The following is an 11207-nucleotide window of genomic DNA, read 5'->3' on the forward strand; positions in this document are numbered from 1 at the left end:
TATCTCAGAAAAAAAAAAAAGCAGGACATAAAAGGTCGTTGGACAAAAAAAAGAAAAAAGAAAAAAAGAACGAAGGCATAAAAGGTCAAATCCAACTTAAATGAGAGAAGAGGAAGAGAGAGTGAAGAGTAGAGATTGAATGTGGTGAGGAGTACCTTAGTCCTAACTTGACCTCCCCTGTGAATCCTCTTTCTGTTTGCTGTTAGATTCACAGAAGAAAGAAAACAAAGGCCAGCCAGAAAAAGTCGTTCAAAGACAAACAATCACAGTGAATTTATTCTTTTTTTTTTTTTGGATTACTCCATCCGGTATCCCAGGGAAATAGGCGTCTTTCAGCCGTGACAACGTCCCCAGACTAATCCGGATTCGAGGGCTTGCAAGGATCCATACGGACGGCGCCCCCTGGCCCCTTGGAGTGCTGCGTTCCCACGTCTCGAACCCGAGATCCGTGGTTAAGCTAGGACGACCCCAGCCAGTCGACCTAACCCCGCGGGGTTACAGTGAATTTATTCTTTAATCACACTTAATAAATTTTTAATAGAATTTATCTCTCTTTTTTTTGGCCTGATAATAGAATTTCTCTCTCATTCTTACCTACAGCTAGCCTTTCCCAAACACGTGGCAATGATGGCTTCTTTTTGTTTGTTTTTTTTTTTTTAAGGATAAATGGAAACGACATACTATACGGCAGGCGGAGGCGGAGCAAAGGGGAAAGAAGCCAAACGACGTAAAAATCTCATCACTCACCGATATGTGCACTCGATTCGATTGCACAATTGGGAAATCGGTTTTTAAGAAAACAGGGAATCAGAAAAACCTACTATATTTATACACATTCTCACATGTTATATCCCGTGTAGCGTCGGAGAAAGAGAGAATCAGTTGCCGCGGGGGCGGAACTGGAGACACACAGATTCACCTACACGGCAACCTTCCTTTTACTATCTGTACCTTCAAGCTTCTCTTGCTTCTGGCTTACTTTCGCTTTCACCGCCGTCGGAGACGGATTATTCAAAAACCAGTGCTGTTTTTTTACGCATAAAGTCGCTCGCACTCCGAACGTAAATCAGAGTATTGGTTTTTCGTTATCTCTTATTCCCTTGGGTTTAGAACGATTTCTTTGTATGCGCATTTAGCCGGAAACAAATTTCCCTCCCCATTGTATCCTCTACACGTCCGAAGCGTTTGAACTCGATGGATTTATATTAAACCCTGGCAGATACCTTATCCTAAGGCTTGAATTGATGGGAAGGGGAGGGATTCCGTCAATTGATGACAAAAGAGATAGGCTTTTCTCAATCTCTGATTTGGGGTCTCCATCTCCATGGGGTATTCAAGATGGCTATTATCCACCCGGAGGCTTATTTGCCAGCGTGAATCAGATTGGAATGGGGTTTGGCGCTCAACCCAGCTCTTCTGATTCCCCCAACAATGGCGACGAAAAACTTCCCTATGCTGAATTGTTCGTGAAGTATGTGCAGTCACTGGGCAAAGTTGAGAATGATGGAGTAAAGGCAGAGGAAAGGAATAAAAGCCGGAAGAAGGGTGGTCTTCAACTGAAAATTAAGATCAGAAATCCTTCGCTAAGGAGGTTAATTAGTGGCGCCATAGCTGGGGCCGTGTCCCGGACCGCAGTGGCACCTTTGGAGACTATAAGGACTCATTTAATGGTTGGAAGTAGCGGCCATTCTTCTACTGAGGTGTTCGGCAATATTATGAAGACTGATGGCTGGAAGGGATTATTTAGGGGTAATCTCGTTAATGTGATTCGGGTTGCACCTAGCAAGGCCATAGAGGTAATATAATGTCACTGGGTATATCTATATCCCACATGTTTTTGAGACTTGTTCTTTCTCTCTCCTGCATAAATTATGAAATAGCTGATAGCTTACTCGGTTGATTTTGAAAGATTTATTTGGGTTGCTTGATTGCCTCTTGCCCATTACTTTGTGTGTTTTGAAGTTTTACTTCTATCCTTTTTGGCCTTTCGCAATGGGGAAAAACCTGTCGCAGTTTTCGGTGTCTAATATCAAGTTTTTGTGAGATTTATGGCCTGTAAAACAACATTTTTTTAAACTAGAGGGGTACGGCCTGAATCTCGATCGCCAACCTCCCACTTACAAAATTATAATATTACTTTAGAACCTACCAGCTGCAGTTGATGTAAATTTCCTCAATTTTTCCCTGTTTCTATGTTGTCACTTTCGTCACGATTGCCTTCCTCTAACCATGGTTTGGTTCATGACATTGTCTGTCTTAAACTATTTTTTATTAGCAGCTCTTGTTGCTTAAATTTCCTCCGATGAATATTTTCTTTTCTTTTGCAAGTATTAGATCATATTTCCCTCACAGGAAAGGGCTTTTTAAGTTGACATGGAATCCTTTTTCCTACGTCTCAGGTGGTTCCCATGACATTGTCACTGTTAGAATCCTTTTTGTCAAACTAGATTTGTTATGCCTCCCTTACACGCTTCTAATCCTTTATTCCTTTGGCAGCCTATTTTGGGCTTAATTATAATCTCAAGTTTTTGAAAGGAAAACATGGCCGCAACAAGCATGCTGCAAGAATTAATGGATTGTTGGAAATGCATGCTTCAAATTGAGAAAATTATTTGCTTATTTCCGTGAAAGGTTCTAATCTACTCTTTCATGGCATCGTTTTTAATATAAGTATATTTTCACCTTTTTCTGCAGCTATTTGTTTACGATACCGTCAACAAGAATCTATCCCCAAAGCCCGGGGAACAGCCAAAACTCCCTGTATCTCCATCATTGCTTGCGGGCGCCTGTGCAGGAGTTAGTTCTACTATATGCACATACCCGCTTGAGTTAGTCAAGACTCGTTTAACTATTCAGGTATCCATGTGGGGAAAAGATATAGTTGATTTTCCTCTGCTTAAAACTTTAATCCTATTTAAATAACGTCGAGAAAACTTACACTGAATAGTAATTCTGCTGCAGAGAGGTGTTTATGACGGTTTGCTTGATGCATTCTTAAAAATAATTCGTGATGAGGGCCCTGGGGAACTTTATCGAGGCCTTGCTCCCAGCCTTATCGGAGTGATTCCGTATTCTGGTACCAATTACTTTGCCTATGACACTCTGCGGAAAGCATACCGAAAAATTTTTAAGCAAGAGAAGATTGGCAACATCGAAACTCTCTTGATTGGCTCAGCAGCTGGTGCTATTTCAAGCAGCGCTACTTTTCCTCTCGAGGTGGCTCGCAAGCATATGCAAGTGGGAGCTCTTAGCGGAAGGCAAGTTTACAAAAATGTGATTCATGCTCTTGTAAGCATACTCGAGCAAGAAGGGATTCCGGGTTTATATAGAGGGTTGGGACCAAGCTGTATGAAGTTAGTACCAGCTGCTGGAATCTCTTTCATGTGCTATGAAGCGTGCAAGAGAATACTGGTTGAGGCAGATGGTGAGGAATAGCCATGAGAGGCAGAATTGCATACTTCTATTTTTTGCCCCAGGTGGAATTGCATGCTTCACGCGTTCGTCTTATTTATTTTGCATCTTCTTTTAATAAAATAACTGCATCTTTTTTCCCCCAGCTTATTTTCTCCAAGCAATTGAGGGTGGATTATTGGTTTCGCAAGTTATCTATATTTTTACCACTTGACACTTATAGTCAGTTTTGGCATTATCCCGGCTATGATGGTTTTGCTTTAGGTGTTACTTGTCACCTATTCTCATATTCTTTCATGCATTGTGACTAGTCAGTTTTGGTAGGGTACTTACTGCCTTCATGCTGAATTCTAGGCTTCGTTGGTATCTGCGGAGTTTTGAATTATTTCAGTTTGATTGGATAGATAGAATCAATAATTTTCGTGGTTTTTTTTTAAAACATTATATTCATAATAAAAAAATTAAAATATAGTGTATATTTAAGTTTGGCAGATGAAAATATTAGTTTATTTTTATGGATGGAAAAGCTAAGTTACTATAATATTTCTAGTGATTTTCTTTCCCATATTATGTTATGGAAAATAAACAAGTCATTGTGTAGCCGTTATTTCTGTCAAGACTGATATTGGTTTATTAGCCGCTAGGAGTAGATAGATACTTTAGAGTATGAATAAGACGTTGGAGATGCGTAGATCAGTGAATATCAGTGCAATTTAATGTCTATCTATCAATCTCTCTTCCTCTTTTCTCCCTCTCGAATCCCTCTCTCCCCCCTATATTATGTGAATAACACAACATATTACCAGTTTCTGCAAAGTAAAAAGAAACCAAATTTTTGAACTGTTAATCAGGTTTCACAAAACACCACTAGATTCGTGAAATCACGCTTCAATCCCCGAGAAAAGGGTAAATGCTTCTACACAGGAACAAAATTGCAACTTGTTTCCTGTCATTAAAAAAATTATTATTATGATAAATAAATTGTATCATTTGAACAAAAAATAATATCACACCCACATTGAGCTCTACACAAGTAATTTAGCAAGAGCATGTAAATAAAGAGCAGAACAAGTAAACCATAGGGTTTTCCCATCTTTGTCAGGGATAAATCCCCTATAACTTAAGATCATCCTCCAAAGACAACTTAAATAGACTGACTGACTCTTGCTATGCCTATATACATGATTGCATCCTCGAGTCTGAACACAAAAGGGCAAATCTTAACACATCCAAAATCATCATCTTCATCAAGAGAACTAGCAGTTGATGCCACATTGACCATTGCTAGAAGCTTTTGAGTTGTCAGTAATGAAGGGATCAATTCTCACCCACAGCAAGGAGAATATGGAAGCAAGAAGAATAGACCAAACAATAACAATGGTTGGGGTACGATTTTGCCTTCCAAGCAGACCCTTCAAGAATGGGTATAGATGGGCAACCACCCATATGGCAAAGAACAGCTTTCCAAATAGAGGACCCCACGATTGGTATCCACTGTTAATGGCGTAGGATACGCCAGCAACGATCCCTATTATGTTTACTATAAGGACTGTTGTAGGAGGGATCAGAAGTGATGTCCATTTGAACACATAGAGCTCTGCGAATTCCCCATCATCGTCTGATGCCTTTGACGTCACAGTGAAATTTGTATCGATCCCAGCAAGCACTTTTAGAAGCCCTTGGAATACAGCAAAGAGATGTGCAGATGTACCACCAATAACCCAGAACTGCTCATTCCTCCACCAGTCTTCTATACCAACTCCACTCCACCTGAGCTCAAGAATTGAGGTCGCAAAAATGGAGACGAAAAGGAGAATAAACCACATGCTAGCAAAGTTGCTTATCTGCACAAAGTTAAGTAGATTTCCAAGGTAAGGAAAGTTCATCTCCATATATCCTTTACTAGCTGCTGTAGATATTTTTTATGGAAGGTATTTTTATAAAATAATAAAAGAAAAGGACTAAAGTATGTACTTAGAAAATATATTGCAAGTCTATGTAATTTCAGCTAAAACTCAAGAGGTCGCGCACACTATATCAAATAGAAATGATCACCTACCTCTGGAATAATAAATTTATTTGTGAGAAGACAAAACGCAGGGAGCACACAATAAGCAATCAGCGGGATTGAGGTAAAGGGGTAGACAATTGTGTTAATATAAGCCAGCCTCTGCAGGGGCTTCAATCTTCCATTGTAGCCATACCATAGGGGACAATGCCTGCTAAGGAAAATCTCAATGGACCCCAAGGCCCACCGAAGCACCTGATTAAGACGGTCAGAAAGATTGATGGGAGCGGAACCCTTGAATGCGGGTCGAAGTGGCATGCAATAGACAGAGATCCAACCACGTGCATGCATCTTGAACCCAGTCAAGATATCCTCAGTTACAGAACCATAGATCCATCCAATCTGGCAAAACCAGAACAGGAGTGATAAGAGTTCAAACCATTAATGTCACTTCTCAGACTTTACATATATATATTTTGGCCTGACTCAGACTCTTTGTATTAGTGGACATCAACTAAGAAGCAGAACTATAAATTCTCAGTCTCACCTCTTTGCCCCATTCTGTCTTGTCTTCATAACCACAGCTGATGACATGGATTGCTTCCTTGAGAAGAGTTGCAGGGTTAGTTGAGGGAGGAATGCCACCATGCTCCATGAATGTGGCGGCAATGAAAACTGGGGACTGACCAAAACGCTTCTCTAAGCTCTTCTGAGACATAAGAAGTGACCTCTCATCATCATATCCTGCAAAAGAAGAAAAGAATACATCAAATATTACATAAAAAGTAGACTTGAAGACACAATGTCATCCCATTTTTCCAGAGACTCTGCTGACAAATCTGGCAGACAAAAATATAATAAATAAGCTTAATTAATTGTCACATTGAGCATGGAGTGAGAATTAAATGACACTAGCAACTGTAGTGGACTTGAAGATTTTCATGATAGCAACAGACCTTCAACACCCTCATCTATGTCTTCCATGTTGAAAATGGGAATAGTGGACTCAGTTCTTTTTGCTGCCCTTTTCTTGTCAATGTACTTCTTATCCTTTCCCTTCTTTCTAGAACCCCAACAACTCTTAACAATAATATTGGGCTCCAAATCTTCCTCAGTCAAAACAGGATCGTAGCCATATAGAGCCTGTCTACTGAAACAACAACCAGTTCCGACATAGACTGGGCCCTGGACACCATCTTGCCCTTTCATGTTGATCTGACAGGTAATGAAAAATGGAATTCAGCCAGTGCTTTGAAAAAGACTATTTTCTAACACTAAGAAAAATTAAAACAAGGGGGAAACTTACATCAAAGAACACAATATTGCGATTGGCATATCGATCATGCATATCAATGCCATCAAACCGTTGAGGGAATTGTACATAGCAAGTCTTCTTCCCCAGAACAGGATCCATCATGAAACACATGGCTTCCTTAAGAGCTTTGCTGTTATTGAAATAGTGGTCACAATCAACGTTCAATAGATATGCACCATTGGTCAATACAGCTGAAACTCGAATCTGTATCATATAACATAAACCCATGTTAATATCCATCCGTTGTTCTCAATATATCCTTCTAGTAAAGCGCAGCCCAGAAATTGCGAAATGGCAAACTAGAACACAGTAAGAGTCATAAATCACATATAGAATATGTTATTCAGAGTTTATCAGTGAGCATCATTGAATGAGATCAGCAACAATTTGTAGGTTGCGTTCCATAACCCATATATGAACAATTACATATAACCAATAATACATAGATGTGCGCATAACTTGAACCCAAGAAATGAAGTTAAAGAGATGCTTCAGCGTCACATACCAGAGCATTCATAGCTCCAGCCTTCTTGTGATGCTGAAAGCCTGGTCGCTTCTCACGGGAAACATAAACAAGTCTAGGCAGCTCATTTCCATCTGTATCAAGGCCTCCACTATGACCCAAGAACACCTGCATGCGATAAAAATTTTACTCCTAACCTGAACACAATTTAAGGGGAGAGTACACATCCACAAGTGCATTTGCAGAAGGACATATACCTGAATCATTCCAGGATGATCCCTTGGATTATTTCCAGGCCATGGGGTTCCATCCTGCATTGTCCAACCTTCTTCAGGCATCTTTTGAGCTTTGGCTACGAGGGCATTGATCCTTACTTTGAACTCTTCATATTCTCTCTGTTAAGCAGAAAGATCAATGTTTAGATGAACTGAATTTCAAATAAAAAACTGATCACATTCTCCATTGTAAAGAAAAACCTTCATTGCTCGGCGCTCCTTCACAAATGAAGGTTGAATCTTGTCCTTCAAGTAATCTATCTTCTGCGCAAAATAGAACTCAGGGGCTCTTGGCTCAACATTGTGCTTTTTGCAGAAGGGCACCCACTTCTTTGCAAACTCAGCAGTTTCTGAAAGCGCTTCAAAAGTCAACATAGCTGAACCATCATCTGATACATAGCAAGAAACCTTGTCCACAGGGTAATCGACAGCAAGTATTGACAAAACAGTGTTTGCAGTTACAAGTGGAGGCTCTTTAAGGGGGTCCACCGTACTAACAAATACATCCACGGGAACCAACTGAGATGGTTCTCCGTCGCGGTCATATCTGAACAAAAACTAAGGGTTAATAAAATGCCAAAGCCTGTCATAATTATCAAAAAGTTCAAAGCCATGAGTAATGAGTAATAGGCCTATAAAGAATCCCCACCTTAAAGCAAGCCTCTCAAGATAAGTCTCCCGATTAATGGGATACCATTTCGGAAACTGATCCAAAATCCAAGACATGGCAAACCAAATCTCACAGATAACTGATGTCAGCCACAGGGGGTATGCATCTTTCACGGGATGAGTTGCACGGTATTGTAAGAAGAAGCCCAGAATAACAAGCCGGAGTATAATTACAACACGATAAGGGGTCAAGTGAGAAGAAGGAATAGGCACCACACGACTCAAAGGCTGTCGAGCATCATCAACCCTATAAGGAACGAATTCCATAAGAAAATAAAATACAAATATTTAAGTGGATGAGTGTTTCTAGGTCATATTATTATATATTCAGGCTACAAATTACACTGTAAGGATTGTTCTAGGCATCAATCAAATAAATATTGGAAAACGGTTGCTAATGTTACTACTTTCCAAGTTCGATCAGCTAGAACTAAACAGTAAGGCACGTGACTTACATTTGCAGTTCTTCTCCATTGGAACCTGTCCCTTCCATGTCGCCCTTCCCTTCATTGTATCTATTACCAATCATTTGCACCATGTTTTTCTCCTGCTTGAGCTTCCAACCTTCAACCCTTTCTTTCCAGTCAACATTAGGCAGGCCGTAAGAATTCAAGTCCTTTGAAGGGTCTACGATTCTGACTGGAACTGCAATAAGAAAAAATATCTTCAATCAACGGTTCATAATAACCATGAAATGTCATTCGGTAGCATGCATCAGCTCAACTTTATACCTGGTTGCCTTGGATCAATATAGGGAAGCGAGTGAACCTTTTCAGATGGCCCCAATGGACCTGATGTTGTTCGCACAGATTGGGTGTCGGGCGTTGGAATCTCACCGGACATCTGACAATATGAAGAAACAATTGATGAACTACCAAATATAAACCAAAGATCACTAAGCAATTACAGAATTAACAGGCAACATTATTTTATAAGACCGCCAAATACAGAATGCATGCTTCCATACTTGAAATAAATACCAATCACAGCGAAGATGACAAAACAAAAAACTCCAAAAGATTCGTTGAAGGATGCTCTTCACTCTCAGATTGCAGTTCATGAACAACGACAGTTTAACGAATTTCATGAGTAACAGTTGGCATGCATTTGGCATGCATTTCGTGATTTTATCAACACTGCCGTATACAGAACGAATACAGTGCTTCTATATGTGAAATAAACGACAATTACAGCAATGAAGACAGAAGGCCCAAAATATCTGTTAACGATTATTCTTCAGTCTTCGATTGCAGTTCAAGAATATGGACAGCTCGACACATTTGATGACTAACAGAGAGGGGTTAGAAGCAAGAAGGAAAAATCCAAAATATGATCCACGAGCAGCAAAAACATCAAAACAGTGAAAGTCACAAGTCACTTCCGAAACAATACCGGCTGTCCATTGGTGAGGAGAGGAATTGGTTGTTGAGAATCATATCTAGCAGATGAAGAGAGATCAGCATCTTCTCCTTCCCATTGCCGCCTAGGTTTGGCATTTCCTTGGTCATAATTGAACTCATTCTCTATATCATCAACATCATCCTCATCATCATCTCCCTCCACTCTTGGACTCCCTGAAATACAGATTCACTTTCTTTATTCCAAAAGTAAAATACAGGATCCAACCCAAAAAAACAATAATGTATGAAGGGGCTAACCTCTGTGCCTCTTGTACCTAGTTTTGCACTGGGGGCAAGACTTGTTCCCATCTTTTCGCTCATATTCATAACAAGGACGGCAAACTGGGAAGGCACACTCATTGCAAGCAACAAAAACATCACCAGTTGCTGTTAATCCCACAGTATCACCACATATTTGACAGATTTGGCCATTCAAATTCTTTAAGGTTTTGGACTGCAGTGTGAAGACATTTTATGAGTTAGAACTAAAAAATTTGAACCGACTTAAAGATGGCACACCCCGTCAACGGAGATATTTATACTTGATAAAACAGAATAGAAAACAAGTTCGATGCCATTATGTCATTGATGTTTAACAAAGTTAATCACGAGACGGATTGGAATCAGAGAAAGATTTACAGCAATTAAGTTTAAAACCCCTTTAATATTACCAGATTACAATTGCAGCTCAGACTGCAGTCGGATCAAATGGCGTCCTATTTGATTAACAAATTCGACATTCTATCCTACTATGAATAAATTCAGTATACAGAACTCTCCAAATCTCACGACATCAAACTAAAACATAAAGTTCTGCGCTTGAATGCATCATTAAGAGAAACGTCAAATTCAGATTTTGATCGCAGCAATCAACTTCTTTATACCCAACCATCATTTTTTTGGATCATATATTCCAACACCCTAAAAACGAAGTGCAAGCATTTCCCAAAATTAATTGACCAAGAAAAGAAAAGCATATAGGTGTCTGGATAAATTAGGCAAAAAGGGGGGCCAACGAAAAGAGAAGAGGGGAGAAGGAGAAAGAAAGCAGCTGGATCAGGACTGACAGAGACCTAATTTCAATGAATCTCAAGCGTCTATATCTGAAGTCTCTTAGAGAAATAGATCTGAACCACAAAAAGGTAATATATGAAGGTAGCCAAGAAGTAACAGTTGCAGAGCGCCAATAGAATCTAATGCAGATTATTCAACCTGATCACTTCCCATTGCCACTCAAAGGAAAGGAAAAAGAATGAAGAAACCAATTGGTTCAATCCACACACACAGTCTCTCACACATACGGTTTTTAAGCAACAACATTGTTCCCTAAAGACGAAAAAACTGGAATCTTAAAAGGGATCTATTTTAACACTAACCCCACTATCTGAATCGTGACGAATTCGGACAAGCTCGTTTCTTTTATACGACCCAGCCACCATCCCCGCAGTGGCTTCCATCTTTTCTGCAATTCTCTGATCTCCCACAGAATGTGCAGATCAATGAAGCTTACGATCGAAAAAGATAGTGAGAGAGATCTGGAACCACCGAGACAAGGCAAAGCTTGAAAATCTTCGCCCACTCAACACGCCATCTTTCTCAGTCTCTCTCTCCCTATATCCCTCTCCTCTTCCAGCTGCCGATTCAGTCTCCAGTGTCTCTCCGTCTG

At 40.0% G+C, this 11207-nt stretch overlaps 2 protein-coding genes across 2 annotated transcripts; one reads left to right on the forward strand and one right to left on the reverse strand.

Moving 5' to 3' along the window:
- Positions 1-698: 698 nt before the first annotated feature.
- Positions 699-3737, forward strand: LOC114754491 (adenine nucleotide transporter BT1, chloroplastic/mitochondrial). Its single transcript, XM_028943260.1, has 3 exons — positions 699-1796; positions 2695-2856; positions 2962-3737. The coding sequence occupies exons 1-3, from the start codon at positions 1245-1247 to the stop codon at positions 3433-3435; spliced, it is 1188 nt and encodes a 395-aa protein (XP_028799093.1). The 5' UTR covers positions 699-1244; the 3' UTR covers positions 3436-3737.
- A 616-nt stretch (positions 3738-4353) lies between these two features.
- On the reverse strand, positions 4354-10998 carry LOC114754532 (cellulose synthase A catalytic subunit 1 [UDP-forming]). Its single transcript, XM_028943309.1, has 14 exons — positions 10918-10998; positions 9800-9995; positions 9534-9715; positions 8873-8984; positions 8597-8786; positions 8122-8388; positions 7674-8019; positions 7455-7592; positions 7240-7365; positions 6726-6938; positions 6376-6634; positions 5967-6163; positions 5471-5821; positions 4354-5255 (listed from the first exon to the last, which is right to left on the reverse strand). The coding sequence occupies exons 1-14, from the start codon at positions 10996-10998 to the stop codon at positions 4668-4670; spliced, it is 3246 nt and encodes a 1081-aa protein (XP_028799142.1). The 3' UTR covers positions 4354-4667.
- Between the last annotated feature and the right edge of the window lie 209 nt (positions 10999-11207).

Source organism: Neltuma alba, unplaced genomic scaffold, assembly GCF_004799145.2.
Source record: "Neltuma alba isolate B1F8T4 unplaced genomic scaffold, ASM479914v2 tig00010148_pilon, whole genome shotgun sequence".
NCBI classification, from domain to species: Eukaryota; Viridiplantae; Streptophyta; class Magnoliopsida; order Fabales; family Fabaceae; genus Neltuma; species Neltuma alba.